Source organism: Caretta caretta, chromosome 11 (genome assembly GCF_965140235.1).
Source record: "Caretta caretta isolate rCarCar2 chromosome 11, rCarCar1.hap1, whole genome shotgun sequence".
In the NCBI taxonomy this organism is placed as follows: Eukaryota; Metazoa; Chordata; order Testudines; family Cheloniidae; genus Caretta; species Caretta caretta.
The window spans coordinates 43712862-43733233 of NC_134216.1; the positions used below are offsets into that span (position 1 = coordinate 43712862).

General features: G+C 37.8%; 1 protein-coding gene across 4 annotated transcripts in view; it reads left to right on the top strand.

The window, feature by feature from the left end:
• Nucleotides 1-20372, top strand: part of MTX2 (metaxin 2) — a 60115-nt gene that overhangs the window by 23496 nt on the left and 16247 nt on the right. Inside the window, exons 2-4 of one of the 4 annotated variants that reach the window (XM_048869600.2) lie at nt 7159-7206; nt 8190-8236; nt 19735-19774. In XM_048869600.2, coding sequence (XP_048725557.1) covers nt 8214-8236; nt 19735-19774 — 63 coding nt within the window. In that variant the 5' untranslated portion in view covers nt 7159-7206; nt 8190-8213. Of the gene's footprint in view, nt 1-7158; nt 7207-8189; nt 8237-8580; nt 8609-19206; nt 19268-19734; nt 19775-20372 lie in introns of those variants that run through there. The other 3 variants (XM_048869601.2, XM_048869602.2, XM_048869599.2) reach the window with 3 other exon arrangements.

Here is a 20372-nt window from a genome sequence, read left to right on the forward strand (position 1 = left end):
GCAGTAAATGCCAGCTAGAACACCCAGTTCAAATAAGCTAACTAAAGGTCATACTTATTTAGTCAGTCTTTTTGTAGGATAAAATAGCAAATTCCATCATGTCAAATGGCTGCTAGAGATTCTGCATATGACACTTTTCTACAAGTTGCTGGCCGCTAAATTCCAGAGTTGCTGCTGAAATTGGGTTTTTCCTTTGACCAGGTTGCTGATCAATATTCACTGAACATACATGATCTATCTGCATTGTACAGTAAAACCTCAGTGTTATGAACGCCTCGGGAATGGAGGTTGTTCGTAACTCTGAACAAAACCTTACGGTGGTTCTTTCACAAGTTTACAACTGAACTTTGACTTCATACAGCTTTGAAACTTTACTATGCAGAGGAAAATTCTGCTTTTAATTGTCTTAATTTAAATGAAACAAGTGCAGAAACAGTTTCCTTTACTTTGTCAGATCTTTTTTTTTTTTAAACTTTCCCTTTATTTTTTAGTAGTTTTCCTTTTTTGTCTCTTCTGCTGCTTGATTGCATATTTCTGGTTCCAAATGAGATGTATGGTTGACTGGTCTGTTCGTAATTCTGGTGTTCATAACTCTGAAGTTCTGCGGTAACTTCTTTGGGGGGAAGGGTTATGGGAATGGATTTAACCAAACAATGTAATTACTGGTATATGATTTAATGCATGCACTTCAATTTGAGAACAAATGGTGGGTGTTTGCACAACTATGAATCTTAGGAAAACACATTTTTTCCTTCAAGTAATTAGTGTTCATTTTTGGCAGAGCCTTGGAGTTACTGACTCTATGAACTGGTTTTCTTGACCCTTGTTAGCCTACAACATTAGGTCAATTTTATGAAATTGATTTGAGTACCTTTTTAAAATTGATCTGTGTCTTCACATAGGTGGGTTGAATTGGCTAGTGTTCAGGCAGCTAATTCATAACTTAGTTATACTTCCTTTATTGATCACTACTAATGGATAAGATGTCTTTGAACTGCTTTGGTTCCAATTTGACTGCAATATCATTGCATTAATCAAGGTTTATTCCTACACTTTTATCTTCAGGTAAATTAAAAAAATATTAATTACCAGCATTTCCATATTTATACTTAATAGACCCATTGGCACCCCCAAAACTTAAAATGTTTGCTTTTTCATTATGAAAGGAGAATACACTAGTAATCTGCCTCCTTTTGTTGTATTTCAGCTAGGAAAGAGACTGACAATGGGGTTTTCTTTGGGATGTCTAAAGGTAGAAGATACTGACTGCAAAGCAGATTTTTCCTGTGGCTCCAGTCTCAGCCTGAAATTGGGTGGATCACAAATGGTCTGTTTTACTGTTAGGTGTCAGTGTGATTGAATGTGGAGAGGTTTGTGAGCGAATACTTGGATATTAAGATTGGTAGGTGTGGCTATTGCCCAAATTTACAATTCCATTGCTTTTAGTGTTTGCATTGTTGTGATGAAATACTCTTGAGAAATCTTTGAGAATAGTATATAAATTCACTTATCTCACCAGGTGCAGTGTCTAAACAGCAAGGTGAATTAAGGACAACATTTCTGGTCTTAATTCAGAATATTCTATCTCTTAACTAGTTTAAGACAGGGCTTTACCATTATGTGAACCTAAATTCTTATGTCTAATTGTTAACGTACAGATGCTTTTCTTTTTCCTACTTTTTATGCAAATTAAATATTGTAGTATACCATGAGAACATGGTAAAAATAGAGAAATGAAACTAATTCATGTAGCCACTTCTTCACAGAGAAGGAACATTTCTTTTCTGTGCACATCCTTCCTTCATTTGAGATCTATGAACATTACGTGGCATTTTAGAAAACTATACTGGGTGAATGGACCAAAATGACCAAGGACTAGATTCTATCCTCAATTACATAATTGCATGTAGTGAATCACATGAACTCGTTCGGTAGCCCATTAAATAACTGTTATTTTTAGAAGTGGAAGAAAGAAAACCAAGGTAAATTAGTATCTAGACATATCAGAGAGTTAGTTTGTAGGCGTTGGGGGCAGGGATTGTCTTTATTTGCATCTTATTTGGCACAGAGTATATATAGCATCATCACTTAACAAATAATGAATGTGCCAGAGGACAGTGCTGTGGTTAATTCTTTACCTTGATTGTAGATGGGGCTGAACGAGTGTGTAAGTAGGCATTATCATAAATATTGAATAAAAACATTACTTTTTAAATTATATTTTGTTGTTCTGCGGTGTTCCTAGAAGCAGGGAACAAGTAATTTTCAAGTTGGATGTGTTCGGTAACAAAATACCTTCTCTTCTTACTACTTCTATCTCCTTTTCTGAGGTGAAGGGCTTAAAGGATGGATCTGGAAGTCTCCCAGTGGGTTTAAGACATTTATTTATTTATCTATCTGTAATATAAAAGAATGCTACAGTTTGGAAGTAAATTTGCTGAATGGGTGGCTGAGCAGCAGGTAAGCCATACCACCATATACTATGCTATCTTACATTAGTTATGCCCTGTGGAATTTTGCAAGAAAAGTTGTAAAATGGTAGCCTAGCACATACTATACCTCACTAAAGTCTTGAAAGCCTATTTAATATCTTGTAGTTTCTTAAAGAGTCAGTTTCTTATTTTTTGTAAAGTAATAAACGGAAATGAATAATTGTAAATAGTTTATGGAAGAGAATTGTTGCTAATGCTGCACGGATGAATTATTTCTGTTCCCTTCCCCATTCTGTGTCAATACCATTCTGCTGGAAATTTTCACACTCGCTTATGATTGCTGGACTGGAAATTCAGTGGCTATTTCTCTAATGTCATGAGATAATTTTTAATGCAATTGTTTTAATTTTTGAAGTAACAGTCTAGAAAGGGGAATTCTTGATGCTGAGGCACTGGACTGGAACTTGGGGGGTTTGAATTCAGTCTTTTGCTTTTCCAGACATTTTGGGTGAACTTGGTTGAGTCACCTCACCTGATCTCTTTAGCTGCAGTTCACTTTTGTGCAGAGAGCCTCCACAAGGCCTATACATCACTGACGGCCCACTTCAGCTCTGTTTTGAAAGCTTAATTGGGAACTGAGCGGGTGCATAGGCTTTGTGTGGGCTCCCTGCACAGAGGTGAATTTCATTTTCTTGTGCCTGAATTCCCTATCTATACAATGGGGATAATACTTCCCTATCTGACAGGGGAGTCTTGAATATATTTACACAAGTGCTTGTGAGATGCTCCTGCTCCGATGATGGGACAGGGCATATAAGTGCCTAGACAGATAAACTGAACTAAAAATCAGAAGTGACTAGAAATGATCATTTTAAATCTAAAGACAAATTGGTTAGTTGAACCAGTCCTTAATGCTTCAGAAGTAAAATATTCCATTACTAAATCTGAAAAGTGCACCTTATGCAATATTTTCCCAGCAACAAAGAATTTGACAGGACTTTCATGTCAGATTGATTTATATGGAACCTTGTTTCTATCAGGAAAAAATGATATCAAGGAATGGTTAGGACAGTATATGACAGAAGAGGAGCTGGGAATCAACTTATTATATAGCCACTGTCCTTGGTAGTTAAAGCTTCTTGGGTCATATGATGACTCTTAATTTTCAGGATTTTTTTCTAGAGAATTTAATTTGGTATCAATGAACCCTGCCAATGTCTGTTAGTTCTATATGCTGCTGTTCTCCAAACCCACCAGTGATGAGTAAACAACTGATATGGTTAATCAAACGCACATGACGTTTGGTAAAGTTTTCAATAACTAAATTTTATATTTAATTCTTTTTAAAAACTATAGAAGCTTTTACATGCCAGGTTTAACTACCGTTTAGCTTCTTTGATCGCTGCAATGCTCCATCTGCTGAACCATCAGTTTTAGCTCCTCTGTCATGTCCATATTCCTGAGGTTCAACAATAACTTGCAGTCCATAAGGCATATAACCAGTCAATTATTTCATACTGTAAGCTAGCGATGAAGATGGTTGTCTGTTCTATTGGATCTGATGCTGCTGAGACACTATGAAGTTGATCCCCTGCAGAAAACTTTCAAAATTGGGTATATGTCACATTTGTTGCTTTTCCTCTGCCCCATCACTGCCAGGCTGGCCTTAGTTAGCTGGAGAACTAACATCTGGAGACCAAAATAATCTAGTTGCTGAAGGATAAACTGGATTTGACTTCATTAGTGCATAATGATAAGTTTGTGTAGAGTTATTATAGCATTAATCAACTTGATGGATTGGAAATATGACAGAACTGAAGCAGCATGTAATATTAGTGCCTATTATTCTACAAATTATGTCTTCACCTACAGAAGCCAGGAGTCGTGCTGAACATTAAAAATACTATACTCTTTTTCTCCTGTTACGGAGACACATGGCATCTCTTTTAAAATTTTTCCTTGCTGTCATAAAATAGGGGCTCTAGTCTTCCTGAGCAGTAGATTTTGGGGTTATGACGAGTTTTAAGTAGTCTTTGGGACTCTAATGATACTATTCTGAATTAAATTTCCATCTTTCATGGCTTGTCATTTGTCAGATTTATATTGTGGTATTAAACCTCTGTCCAAAGCAATATATGAAATGACTGCATATAGGGTGCCCACAAGATACAGGGTGAGTAATAGAGTAGTGTGTAGGTGTTTAATAACATAATTCTCAGTCAAGTCAATGAGAATTGTGCAGACCTTTGAGAGTGTACCCTTTGTATTGTAGTTTGGCTACTCTTCCAGGACACTTGGCCCAGTGTGCAAGAATCTAAGGAAAATCTTATAAGGTGGTTCTTTTGGGATATGGGTAACAGAATATGAAGCCTCTTCTTCCAAGTTTGTTGTTTACTATCCTAGGCCAGATTTCAGTGACCAAAAGCTGTTACCATCTGATGAGTAGTCTGTGAGAACTAAATTGATACTCAGTCCAGTTCTTTCAGATAAACGTCCACATCACCCAAGCACCATCACACCTAGCAGAGAGGTAAGCACGGTGATTGTTGTTGCCCTGGACTGAACGCAGACAGTACTACACTCTTACTTCCTTGAAGTAGTTACTGTAGATCAGGATTTGAGATACATGGGCAATGCAGTATGGGGAAGTTTGCATTACTATCTGTGCTGTATTTATTCACAGAACAGATGGAGGTTTTCTGCCTCCAGAGACTGGACTGGTGCACAGACTATTTAGGTTTACGTGAGCACATTTGTGGCTTAAAACAACTATTGCACCTTTCTTCCTGAAGTTATACTGTGCTCGTCCATACACCTGAGGTTGGGAGCTAGGGCTATATGTAATAGTTAACAAAATTAATGTGAAGTTCACAGCTGAATATACATACCAGGTTGAAGATGGCAGTCCTTTTTAACATATGGGATATGACTGAAATTTTTGAACAGGACATCCAGGTTGTCACAGCAAAAAATAGGTATCTTCACATTTGCCCTATATTGTGTGCATCTGTATCTTCAGTGAAGGAGCTTCTTTGGCTTCTGAGCACGACGCCTAATGGAAATATGGTGTCTACATCCAGATCTGTATTGAGATTAGGCTTCATTTTGAGGTCAATTTGGTGCTGAAATCTCACTAGACTTCATCCCCAAATGGTGGAAACCACACAGATCATTTGATATTGGCAGTACTTCCGCCTCTTCCATGCAAATAGTAGTTGGTCCATTCACATATGGAGGTCGTGTCACTAAATTTCAACATTTCTATGGGCCTGGACTTCTACTGAATTAAAGAAATGCAATTTAGAAACGTTATTTTAACAATTGGTGCCAGGTACGCTGTGGTGTTGTCTTTTTTTTCTTTAAATAAATAAGAGTGTATTTCATCTCAAGAATTATTATTTCAGGAAACAAACTTTAATGGATGGGTTTAAAAGCAATAAATGCTATAAGAAAACATAAAACACTTTGTCATGACACTTGGATGTGATTAGTTACCGTCTCATGCCCATACTGGTAGGCTTTTTGTGCTTGATGTTAGGGTAGTGACCTTTTGCAAGATTGTGTATACATTACAAGTTTTACAATCTTGTCTAACTGTCATAAAAATAAAGTTTAACAGTGCAGGAGTAGTAGAAAAGAATATTTTAATTATGAAATCATGCAGTATTTTTCTTTAGAGTTCTGAAGGCCAACTGATACACCTTTTCTTAGCCAGTGGCAGGCTTCCGTTTTGCTCTACATATAGTCATTTGTAGACTTGAATGCTTTTAAAAAATGTTTGTGAGTAGAATGAATTTTAATCACAACTAGTCAATTTGATTGAAACAAAAAAACTTGAATTAACACCTTAAAACGGACATCTAAGATGTATTTAACAAAGAAATGTAATAGTTCATTGTAATGTCATTTTGTCTGTTATCTAACCACTGTTAGCAATAGTAAATCAGTATGGATGATTATTTATGCTATGCCAGAAATTCACTTGGTACATGATTGATTAAACACACAGATTCTTAGTTGGACTATCTTGCCTTTTTGAACAAATGATGATAGTCTTTCAAAAGAATACTGACAAATATCAACTTCGGTGCTGTCACATATTGTGTGTGGCAAAATAAACCTTTAGTACTACTATCTACTTGGTGTGTTGCCTTCTGAAGTGCCCAAACACTTAGCTGAGTGTTCTGTTATAGGGGGTGCTGAATCAAGAACCAACATTAAAACAGCAGAAAACTTTTTGTCCCAAAGCAAACTCTTAAACTTAGTTTTGTAACTGCCAGTTGTGCCGTCTCTCCTCTGCGTGTCTGTTCTGTTCTTATCAGAATTCTTTATCTTACAGCTTTTAAATTACTTGTCTTGTGAGTGGGCAGAATGGAGCATGGTATGTTTTGTTGGGAAAGTGTACAAGAACTCTTACAGTTAGGAAGAAATCTGCTACTATGGTTTTAGAGCAGTAAGGTCACCCTTTGGCATAGCTTGAATTTAAGGAATATTGCAGCCTTTGTTTTTGGGAGGAATCAGATTTCTCTTTTCTCCCATCCCTTTCCATTCCCTGGGAAAAGGAGAGCAGTGTGAATAACAGTGGGCCATTTTTAAGGTAGGTCAAATTTTGCATTAGTGGCTCTAAAATTCTGTTTCTGCTCTAGGTAACGTTCATGATCAGTTCACGTCCGCTAGCATATTGTTGGTTGGTTGGCTTAATTATGAATTTCTTTTCTTTCCACAGCTGCAGAACCTTGGCCTGAAAATGCTGCATTGTATCAGCAACTGAAGGGTGGGTACATCATTTTCTACAAATAATGATTTTATTTTTAAAAACATTAAATATACAGTAATATAATTAACTTCAGGGAAAATAGAAACTGTTAAGAAGAGATTCTTTTGTGTTTGTCTGGTCAGAGGTTTTAGCTAAGCTTGCATCTGCCAATATAAACCAGCTATTCATGGCCTATAAGGTCCTTGGTTTATTATTGACTCATTATATTGGCTGCTGTAGGCAGTGTAAAATGATGTGGTTGCAGGCACCGTTGGCAGATTTACTGCACCAATAGCTGAGGCAGCAGATTTTTGAAGTCTTATGGTAAAGTGGGCTCTCAGTAAAAAGGAACTGTTAAAATGTATAGGCTAGGATGGTTCAGGCTCCCTTTAGCAGCTCTTCATATATCATCAGATCACATTATGGCCCCCATTTGGGGCTCAGCAGCCTGCTACAGTTGTCAGAAGACTGCAAAGTAATGAAGACTAATAGGTAGCAGCCCTAGTCTTCTAAGCATGGAATTTTTATTGCAGCGAACTTGTCATCTTTCTTTTGTGTGACAGACCTAGACACAGTGTGCAATATTAACTGCAAGCTGTTTTTTTGAGGATTCTGAAAGCTTTTACTTCTTAGCTAGAGGAATTATGAAGATGCTATTTTATTTAACTTTGATTAGTAGAGGAATAATTGGCTTAAAATTGAGACACTTTTCTTTTTTTTTTTAGTTGAGGTTTCTAATTGTATATCTCTGGTAAAATAAGATAAAGGGGAGGGCATTTCTAGAAGAAATATTCCTGGTATATTTTTGTATTCATACCTCATGTTTGGTTGTCCAATAGCATAGCATAAAATTAATCTAATGGTGCATATATTCTCTGTTGAAGTATTTGCCCTTTTAATTTATATACAAGAGATTTAACACAGAATGTTATGCAATTACACATGAATAACTAAAGAAGAATTATTTCTTGTAATTATATTCTTTCATTTTCTTTCTACAGAGGAGCAAATTTTGCTTTCTGACAATGCATCTTCTCTTGCTGTTCAGGTAAAGCATCATCTTTTTTAAAATAGAGAGATGTTAAATTAAAATATTTCTTGGAAGGATTAAATCCTAAGTAAATTACATAAAAAGTATTCAAATGACATATTTAGAAATTTTCTAAGTACTTTGTAGATTTAACATTTTATGTTCCTGGACACAACATAATTTTTCAAGTTGAAATTATTCCTTTTTAGTCTTTATCATTGAGGTGTTACTGATTTTGTTTTTAAGATTCCTAATATTAGTGCCTATGCATCTGTTAATATTTACATCTGTCTACCTATTTATAATCTGAATTGGACACACTACTGGCAGCTCATATTTGACCTTTGTTGTTGTCTTTCCAGCTGTCGTCCACCTTCTGGGTTTTTTAGGGTAAGGTGTCCTCCCAAAGACCACTCATATGCTTGTCGGTTACATTACCCTCAAAGCCAATATCCCCAAAACACAAGGAATCCAGGTCCGCTGTATGTAAAGAATTAGAATCCACTGTATATTTGTACACTCCAGTATGTGTTAGAGGTAAAGGCTCTAATTTGCTTAAAAGTGCCTTTGTGGCTGGAAAGTCCATGTAAACTCCATTAACCTTTTAAGTTCAGTGACCCCAGAGGCTTCTCTTTATTCTGACGGGATACTTGCTCCCAGTAGTAGAGAGGGACTGGCTGGCAAGAAAAGTTCCTCATCCTCCAAAGCAACTCTAGTATTGGCTGTGGAAGAGGGTTGATTTATTCCCTCACTTCCACTTGTTCCCCCATGTGGTCTAGTTAATATAACCCTTTGGGGGCTTATGTATCCCAGAAGGCTGCATCTCTTTTGGTCAGAGTGGGACCATTAGAGACATCATGTAAAAGGTCCACTAACCTGTATTTTGTAAAAATGCCAATCAAAAGTTCAGGATTCTTTGGTCACTCTAGCAATCCTCTATGGACCTTATTCGGTCCAAGATATATAATATATTTTTTGCCGAGAGTCTGGAAAATACCAGTGTTCCTTTGATAGCTCCTCCCCCCCACCACCTCCAAAGTATCTTGTTTTGTTGATAGGTGGACAAGTTTTCCATGTATTTTGAAAAACAGATGCTAGTGTTTTACCTTTCTCTCTCTGTGGTGTAGTATGTTTTAAATAATTCCTTACAGTGGAAAGAAATAAGGAGTTTTGTTGAGCATTTGATCTCAATGTTAGCTTTAGCTCCAGAAACCCTTGCTTATGTAGTTCTCATGAATCTTCTATCCATCCATCAGGGTTACAGGTGTGGTTTTGGTTTCTTTCCAAACAAAACAGAAGTTTCCTTTTCTAATGTAGGATTTTGCTTGACCATTCCAATTCTATTGTTATCCTGTACATGTCACTTAGATGATATATTAACCATAATATATTAAAAATGCCTGTTTTTCTTCAATATTCTTTGGCTTGACAGCTGATAGTAGCCATGACTATAAATATGACTTTGGCAGATATCTGATTTAAACTTTATGGAACAATTTTATTCTGTATGGGGGAATGGTATCAGTTTAGAAGAATCTGTATTAGGAACACAGTTGTGATCTCAAAAAAAAAAAAAAAAAAAAAGTAGCTGTCCACAAAATATAAATATTAGGATGTGTAATTTTAAAAAAAATAGCTTAATGATCATGCAGTTTTAAAATTAGCTCACTTGGCATACATTGCATTAGGCAATATCAAAAACAGGAACAGTTGTATCTTTTTCTGATGAATTGTGTCTGTGTTTTTTAAGGAGGGGTGGATAGGCATGTGTTGGGGTAGGAAGAGAGGAAGCCAATACCTGGGACTTCTTTCCTCAATATATTCTTATACAAACTGCCTTTCTTTTTCTCTCCAGTATCTCTCAGCCACTGACCTATGGTACGTGGATTTCCCTTAGACGTAGCACACAGGTTGTTCATTGCTTCTTTGGGCTTCCGCATGGTGAAGATGCCTCGGAGTTCTGTGTTCCTCTGATTAAATGGGGTTTGGTGGGGAGGCTGCTAGGAGATCCTTCAGGAAAGATGGTTTAGATAAAACCCTAAACTTGCCATAATTTGGCTGTCACTTACACCAAATCCTTCTAGAAATCTCCTTTCCATCATAGCACCTCTTTATGATGTCTGTCTTGGCTGGCTCCCAAAGAATAGACGAATAAATATATATATATCTATAAAAGGGCATAACTAATGACTTACTAAGCAATTAGTTAAAATAAAAGCTGACCACAGTCTTTACAAGTGGTAACGCTACCATGCATCTAGCACGTGGATGGGCAAACTTTTTGGCCCGAGGACCACATCTGGGTGGGAAAATTGCATGCAGGGCCATGAATGTAGGGCTGGGGTGGGGGTTGGGATGCGGGAGGGAGTGTGGGGTGTGGGAGGGGGTGTCGTGTGCAGGAAGTGGCTCAGGGCAAGGGGTTGGGGTGCAGGAGGGATGCAGGGTGTACAAGGGGGCTCAGGGCAGGGGGGTTGGGGTGCAGGGATGGGTGTGGAGTGCAGTAGGGGGCTTAGGGCAAGGGGTTGGAGTGCAGGAAGGATGCAGGGTGTGGCAGGGGGCTCAGGGCAGAGGGTTGGGGTGTGGGGTGCAGGAGGGGTTCGGGGTGCAGGCTCTGGCCTGGTGCCACTCAGTGAGCGGTTCCGGGGTGGCAGTAGCATGCAGCAGGGCTAAGGCAGGCTCCCTGCTTGCCCTGGCCCCACGCCACTCCCAGAAGCGGCCGGCACCACGTCCCTGCGACCCTTGGGAGACGGGGGGGGCAGAGGGCTCCGCACGCTGCCCTTGCCTGCGGGTACCTCCCCTGAAGGTTCCATTGGCTGCGGTTCCCCATTCCTGGCCAATGGGAGCTGCGGGGGCAGGGGGGCCCGCAGACGAGGGCAGTGTGCAGAACCCTCTGCCCCCGCTCCTCCCCCCGAGGCCGCAGGGACGTGGTGCTGGCCACTTCCGGGAGTGGCACAGGGCTAGGGCAGGTAGGCAGCCTGCCTTAGCCCTATGGCGCCAAGGGGGTGGCAATCCCGCAGGCCGGATCCTGCCCGCAGGCCGTAGTTTGCCCACCCCTGATCTAGCATGTCTGTTTCTGCTTGGCTATGGAACAGATACTGTGGAAAGCAAAATAAGTTCTCTCTCTGTGTGTAAGTGAGTGATTTATTGCAGACATTTTCTTATAACGGCTAAAGATTCAGTATAAGGAATTAATTATGTACATTTTTTAAATATTGAATGGAGTTACATGGCCTATTCTTTGCTCATCGCAGTGCAAACTTAAGACTGGGTATATGTGACTGGGGGTAATCTTTTTAGAAAGGGGTATGATATAGTAATTATACTGAATATTAATGCCTTCTTTTAATTAATAATTCCCATTGTGGAACTCCTGTGCTGATCCTGCTTGGAGATATATATATATATATATTTGGGTAACCTGCAATTCCTGAAAGTAGATTTAATTGTGAATCCATCAATCTTTCATGGTGTTTGGTGTACACTGCTTGTCCATTAAACTAAAGCAGTATATTATACAGTCCTACTGGAAATGAAGATGATTCGATTTTATGCTGCAAATCTTGATACAAAATGTCAATTTACTTTCACAGCAAAGAAATTCATGTAAAAGGAAAATGGTGTAATTTCAGTGATGATTATCCTGCTACAGGGTAGAGAATGCCATACATAGAATAAGTCTTTTCTTCCCATGATATGTGCAGCCTTGCTCCCATTAAAGTTAATGAAAAATTACATGCAAAAATCAAGATAAGTGATATAACTTTGTTCTTATCATCTTCCTCCCCAAAAATCATTTCCTACACCTTATTTATGATGGTATTTTCCGTTACTCAGTATTCCTGTTTTTCCTTTCTGCTTACTATAAAAACAGTATCTCAGTAGCAAAACCTCCATATATCCAAAAAGGAGTGGATGTAGTTAACAATGAAAACCATTACGAGAATATTAATCAGTGACATCCTAAATACATATAGTATGGTTTGTGTGTGTATGTATATATATACACACACACACTACTGTATTATTGCAAAGAAGAACATTTTATACTCCCAAGATAACTCCCTCTGGCAAACTGCAAATTTGTTGATTTTAAAGCAGTGGTTTTCTAATATATTTTTATTTTATTTTGTAGACCAGTGTATACATGCAAAATACTCTCCTGGTCTCCCTTGCCCAGCCATTTATTTAATCCTATGGACAAGTAGAAAGGACTCGACAGACACCTAGCAATAAAAATAAAGATATAATTTTTGTCTCCCAAATCCTTCCCCAGATATGAAACTCTTATTTAAATGCCTCAAATTTTACAGTTTCTGCCTGCTGTATTCTGTTGTACCTTAAACACACACTCTAATTTTGAAAGAAGAACCTTGAGAATTTGACAAAAGGATTTTGTGTTGATTCTCTATGGTACCATTTTACTATGTTTGTGAGAGAGAGAAACAAAATGGAAATTACTAACACTCAATTTTAATAACTTACATAATACTATTTAAATAACTCTCTTATTTTTAACTGTAAACTCTTCAGGATGGTCTTCCTCCAAGTTCACACAGCACCTACCACATTTGGGCCCCAGTCCTTATTGACATTACTGCAATACAAAAAGCAAAAGATAGGAACTGGAAAACACCATATTTTATTTCCTTGTAACAACCTCTATGCTCTCAAGTCAATAAGGCATTTTATTTGTGAATCACGTATGTAATCCATATAATGACTGAAACACCTAAAAGAAGAGAAATTACAGAAATTAAAACCTGACTGAATAAGGGTTATTTCAGTGACCTTAAGAAAGTCTGGAAGCCAAATTTATTGAGACCTCTGTAACGTTTAACAGTCAAGGAGAAACCAGAAGTGGGGCAATTGGATTTGTGTGTTTTATGAATCTATGGGCCTCAAATAAGAGGGCATGGCGGGTCTGCAGATAGTATTCTAGCTTGTGGGACGGAATAACAGACAGGCTGCTTTGCAGTCTGCCTGTGGACTGGAAGTAGATTCTGTCCCCACAGTCTCCATGGTGTTTCCCACACAAAAGTCAATTACTCAGACATTATGCTGGAAGGAAAGGGAGAGTGTGAATTTTGCTCAAGATGAGTGGGGAATTAAGACCTCTTTAGTATTCAATTCTAAATTCCAGAAGTGAGTGTTCTGTTACATTCTTATATAAAATGTGAGGCTAAGTATATATGTATTGCTTTAAATACTATGTATATTGTATAACAATGACCCTATATTTAGGTTTCCTAATACTTTACATTATAAACCATTTTCGTAACCTCTCTCTCTCAAAATGGTATTTACACAAGCCTAAACATGTTGATACTTTAAAACCTTCAGGCAGGTTACCATATAGTGTGTGGTACTATCTTGTGGTATCAGAACACATAGTGAGTGATATTAAAGTCCAGTATCAGTTGCAGAAACCATGCATTTGGTCTGTGTTGCTGCAAGAAGGGGGCTAGAATTGGCTAGTAGTATTGCATCAAAGAGGGATGATTATGCAACAGAAGTTTAAATTGCCCAGGTTAACTGCTTATTTACACAATTATTTGATAACTTGTTGAGGTATATCACCCATGATTGATAGTTTTTTGCAGGCTTGTGATTTTAGCATATGAATTGTGTAATTTTGTTTTTGAAGCTAAACAGTAAGCTGAATTTTAAGTTGTTGCCCTACACAAAACAAAGATTCAGTAGTGAAATGAAAATCTGACAATCCATTCTGAAACAGAATAAAAGCTAAAATTCTTCATGATGAGAAATACAGTATCAACATAATCGATCTAGTAGCATTACTTCGTAGCTGAAAATACACTTATATCCCTAGCCATACAACTACAGCATGTGAGTGAAACATCTTTCATATAGTTCTGAGATGAAATTACCCCTGAATGAATAGCATCTTCATTTATCTTCAAAACCTCCTCTGTACTACCAGTGAATCTACTCTTTCCACATTCTACAACGAGAATTACATTATACCATTATAGCAGTGTTCTGCTGCAGTGTAAAATAGATTGTTTTGGAAAATGAACCTGGCTTTGCTATAAATTACATTCACAGGTACAAAGAAATTTGTTATTTTGTTTAAAATAGTCGCAAATATAGTTAAGCTCTTAATTTATGTTAAACTACAAATATGGCCATTACCACAACTGGATTAGGAATTTAATCTGTCACTCAAAGAATGATACTGAACAGTTTTCATTTGTAGTCTTAGACACACTATTTCAATTACAATGTCTGCAGCTGTTTGATATAAAAACTGAATTATTTTGTAGATTTGTTCGTGGTTTTTCATTTTAAAACACGTCCCTTCAATAAGGGGAAGAATAATTCTTCAGTTGTCATCACAGATTCTCCTTTGTGTCTTGATGAAACAGAATAAGAATGAAAACACAAATCTCTTTCTTCACAGTAGCATTCTGTGAGTGCTTTTAAAATACTAGTCAATGAGATATTACTTACAATGGTTTGGACTTAATTATGAAACTGATAATGTGTGTCTCCTCTGAAAGAAGCCTGGAGCTTGTCATCTGAAAGTAGGGTTTCTCATACAGGGATATAGAATGCGAACTGTCCGAACTCTGGAATAAGAGGGCGGGAGGTAATGATTCTGACCTTAAATACTGAAATCTTGATATTATTTACATCCAATTGGAATTTATGCTTAGAGTATTGTTTTTAGTGGATGTGTATTTTCTGCTTTGAGATGGAAAAACCTAGTGGATGATTCACTAAGAGATACTTTGGAGTAGCAGACGCATTGTCAACTTGAAAAATAACATTTCTGTTTGAAAAAAAATTTTTTTTGTACCTACTAGTGTTCAAGTAACACCTCGGATGACTAACTGAAAGGTTAAAGAGAATAAATCTTCTATTTTGTTTATTTTACTTTGTACATTTAACAGGAGTGAAGATGAATTCTGTGTAAGCTTCAAAGCTTGTCTCTCTCACCAGCAGAAGTTGGTCCAATAAAAGATATTACCTCACTCACCTTCGCTCTCTAATAGCACTGTGTATAGTCATTTTTATTTCCCATTTTATGCCCTAGTATGATGACATCAGTCTATTGCATAGTTCTGAGGGGAACTTTCAAAAGCAGCAGCAAAGGTGAAAATGGCAGGCATGTGTGAGCATACAGAGAAAGGAGAGGGACACTGAGCAAACCCTGCTGTGTCCTCTTGGCCTGCCCCAAATCCCTTCTGAACCTTAGCAATGTGTTCAGGAAGAGTATTCTCTTTATTTTTAATGCTAACCAAAATTCAGCACATGCTATTTAAAGGGTGCTCTATCAGAAAATTGGATTTTCTGACATTGGGGAAATAAAACAAGTTGATGGTCTTATTTTAAGCAATGTTGTTGTTGTTTCTTGTTCTTTTAATTGAATCACACTGTGTCCCATTCAAATTCTCTCAATTAATATAGACTCACATGCTTTCTTAGTTAACAGTTCTTTCACCTAAAATCAAACTAAATTTACAGGTGAAATCCATTTTCAAAAGCTCATACAGAGGCTGAAAACTTATTTTTTTTCTGATTATTAATATTAAAAGACACCATGTGCTCAGTAACTTGACTTTGTAAGGCAATATATAGGAGCATCTTAGAACTGGCTGACATGGGTAACAATGCTATTTTGATAGGATGTGTAATCTCCCTTGATTAAAATGAAAGACCTGTGAAAGAAGTTTATTAGTTTCATAACACGTGGCATGTTAAAGTTTGACATGAGCCCTTTCTGCATATCTGCTGTTAGTTCATTCTCCTGCAGTTAAAATGCACTTTTTTGTTCCATACTGACATTCAAAATAAAATAGATGCTGCTGCTACTACTAAGTGGAACCAAAAATGCACATGAAATCAGCAAACTAAGGTCCTTTACGGGAATACATTGTGCTTTAGGAGATGGATTGTTTGTCTGCCACAAGCTTAATAACCTCAGTCACTGAGAGGACAACATACCTTCAGTTTTAGGAGCAATTTTTAATAGAATATAACCCTCAAAGGCTATATTGGTCATATAGGACTTGCCATACTGGATTGCACTGCAGGTCCAGCTTGTTTGATGTTCTGCTTCTGGCAGTGGCCAATATCATTGCTTCAGAAGAACGCAAACCCCTCCATGAGATCCCATGGGATGGGTGGATAGGGAAGGAATTCTTGATGCCAGTGGCAATAATCTTATACCCAGAAATATGAGATTTGATTACTGTTATCATAGCATGCTGAACTACAAATACAGGCCATAAAATCGAGTCTTTTTAAAATCCAGCCTGAATATTTGGCTTGATATCTTCCTGTGACAATGAATTCCACGTTGACTCTTGTAGGAAGTTTCCTTTACTTTTATAAGTGTGCTGGACACTACTAGTATTGTTGCTACCATCCCTTATTGTTATAATACAGGCTAGGGAAATAAGAAGAAGACTGATCAGTTTTCACTTTATTCTTCTTGATTTTAAATATTTCTGTTAATCTACCCCAGCTCTTATGGCCAGATGCTAATAAGTCAGAAAAAGACATTTTCTCTTTTTAAGCTACCAAATAGGAGTTCAGTTTGCATTTTGAAGCTGTTCTCCTTTTTCTATTGGTATTTGAGTATTTTTGGCTGAGAGGGCTAAGACTTCCCTAGAGGGGGACCTGGAAAGCTATGAACATTTTTCCTGACTAAAATAGCTGTGAAAACTTTTCCATCTGAAGTTATGAGTGGCAGATGTGTTGCAAGGGGTGAATCTGCACTGTGTTCACTCAGAGTAGAATATTTCCCTTAAAGAGCTCATTGGCAAGATTACTAAGATTTGGCTGCTGCTTGGGTAATAGATCCAGGCTGAGGTCAGTGGATGTGTGCAAATGCTACATTTTTCCTATATGAGGTTCTGAAGGTCTTGGGGGAACGTTAGGTTTTGGCCTGCAAACTGAACCCCTCCTGGCTTGTAAAATAATTTATGGGGGGAGTTGGATGCACTCTTGATAGAGATTAATGCTTCCCATTAGAGGTGTTGGCATCTTTTCAACAAGTGATTGTTGTGCCCACTCTCAATGAACTATCTTTTGATATTAGTCATCTTCCCAGTTATTGCCCAGTTCCTAACCTTTTGGGGACGGGTTTTTTTCCTTTTTAAAGAAGGATTTGGCATAGCAACTTCTTGTGTCATCTAGAATCAAATTTCCTTGGCCCTTTGTATTCTGATTTTAGGCCTGAATATGGGACAGAGACTGCATAGGTTTGGTTGACTGATCTCTGTTGATGAATATTGAACCAATAGATATGTCTGCCTTCGCTACCATTGACTGTGAAGTAGAACTGATGTGTTTGTGGACCTTAGCAGAATTGAGTTGGAGTGATTCCAATCTCTTCTCTTTGAAAAGTCCAAGAGAATGTTGGGTAATCCCCTACTGTCACAAGGGCTCTTCTATAAAAGGTGAAGTAGAACTCCAACTTGTCACCCCTCCACTCTTCATATATGGAAGGTACTATGGTGAGAAAATGAGATACTTGGGGCTGCAAAGTCATCAATATTCTATTATTATTTTTTTATTCCTGCTGGTATTGCAATGCACTCCAGTTTAGTATCATTTATACACTTTGTGCTGCTCACTCCTTTTTAGTCACTAAAGAAGATCTTAAATAAGATCAAGCCTAACAAAGATCTATGCATTGTCCACTAGACCCTTCCTCCCAAATATCCCCAACTCAGTCCATTGTCACTTTTTGTGCCTTTTTGTTTGTGGTCTTTGTCTGTTTTCTCTCCTCATGATTATTCAAATCCAGACAATTTAAACTAATTTTGAGTAATTTCCTTGACACTTTATCAAATGCTTACTAGAATCCAAATATATTAATCCACTGCTTTTTCTTCATATAATAATGTTTACTGTATCAAAAAAGCAGTCAAAATTATCTGGCAATACATACCTATAAGCATATGTTGCTTGTGATTCCCTTACCCTCAAATGATCTAGGGGATAACATAATTGTCATTTGCATGAAAAGCATTAACTGTGCTTACCATGTTTTTAATTGTGGTATTCCGTTAAGTTTTTAATGCTCATAATTTACCAACTCTGTCAATCACATTAATACAGGAGAATGTGAAAGTTATAATAGTGAAATAAATTGTCTAAGGCTATGCCTACACTTAAAACGCTATAGTCTGGCACAACTGCAGCACTTCAGTGTATACACTCATGACAGTGACGGGAGGGGTTTTCCTGTCTCTGTAGTTAATCAACCTCCCTGAGAGGCAGTAGCCAGGTCAACAGATGAATTCTTCCATCAACCTAGCACTGTCTACATAGGGGGTGAGGTCAGCATAGCTACGTCTTTTAGGGGTGTAGATTTTTTCACACTTGAGAGACATAGCTATGCTGATGTAAGTTTTCATCGTAGACCAGCCCCAATATTTATGAATGGGTGGTGAAATCTGGGAAATTGTATAATCGCACCCCTGACCTCTGCCCTCTCTCCACCCGCACATACATTAAGAGTTCTCAGCACCTTACAGGATAATGCCTCTATGAGGAAGAATGTTTATAAATTCCTGATTAGGAAGATATTACACAGATTGTGAAAAAGTGTCAGTCACCTCCTCTCCCCGCTGTGAATGGTGAATGACCATATTAAGGGCACAAGAGCAAACAACCCCACTGCGTAGGAGAGAGAGGAAATATGGCAAGAGACCACCTGGCTTAACCAGGAGATCTTCAATGGTCTAAAAATCAAAAAAGAGTCCTACAAAAAGTGGAAAGTAGGTTAAATTACAATGGATGAATATAAACAAACTACACAAGTAGGTAGGGACAAAATTAGAAAGGCCAAGGCACAAAACAAGATGAAACTAGCTAGAGACATAAAAGGTAACAAGAAACATTCTACAAATACATTAGAAGCAAGAGGACGGATAGGACCATTACTCAATGGGGGGAAACAATAACAGAAAATGTGGAGATGGCAGAGGTGCTTAATGACTTCTTTGTTTCAGTTTTCACCAAGAAGGTTGATGGGATTGGACGTCTAACATAGTGAATACCCGTGAAAATGAGGTAGGAACAGAAGAGGATAAAATAGGGAAAGAACAAGGCTTAAATCAAAGCAAGGGAAGTTTAGGTTGGGCATTAGGAAAAACTTCCTAGCTGTCAGGGTGGTTATGCACTGGAATAAATTGCCTAGGGAGGTTGTGGAATCTCCATCATTGGAGGTTTTTAAGCTCAGGTTAGACAAACACCTGTGAGGGATGGTCTAGATAATACTTAGTCTGCCAAGAGTGCAGAGGACTGGACTAGATGGCCTCTCAAGGTCCCTTCCAGTTCTATGATTCCATAAAGAAAGCCAGAGTTGGCACAGCTGCCATGTGATTGATTAAAACATTCTAGTTTTTGTAATTACTGATGTGGATGGGTAATAAGGCACTTTGAGTTCCATTTCTTTAAGTTCATTTGGATACCTTAATTGTGAACTTAAAACCCTAAGCAGTTGAAAATATATAAGTAATTACCTCTGAATTTCCTAGGTCTTTAACACTTCGGGGTTCTTCCAACTCTCATGTTCTGGTAAGTTAGTGTTTTGAGTGTATGTTAAGTGTCTGGAACCTTAATTATTTTTAACAAAGTTTATGTGGGAATTTTCTTATTTTATTTTTTTAAATGGTCAAAGGTCTGCTGGGGAAGAGTTTGTTTCCCTGAGACTTGAGGAAGCCCACAGTGGATTGCGAGCTCTTGGGGGCAGATATTGCCTTTGTTCTCTGTTTGTACAGCACCTAGCAAAGTAGAGTTCTGGTTTGTGACTAGACCTCCTAGGCACTATGGTAATACAAATAAATAATAGAAGAATCTTAATGTAGTAAATCTTAGAAGGACTTCTGCATGTGGGGAGTGGAGAAATAACCTCCCTTGGTCTATTTGCCTCCAAATCTCCTGCCTGCTTGCTTTCTCGCTTAGTTCTATCTTGTCTGTTAGCCCAGTTCAACCAGAGGTTGAACCATTGCAAATCTCTAGCACAGGCAAAGAAAGCAGCAATTCACAATGAGTGAACTTACTGCAGTTTGAAGCGGAGGAAAACTCTACCTGTGTAAATCACAACTTTTCTTACCTGGAGTTTGTACCAGTGAAGCAATTCTGATGGTTCCACTCAAAGATAATTCCAAGTGTA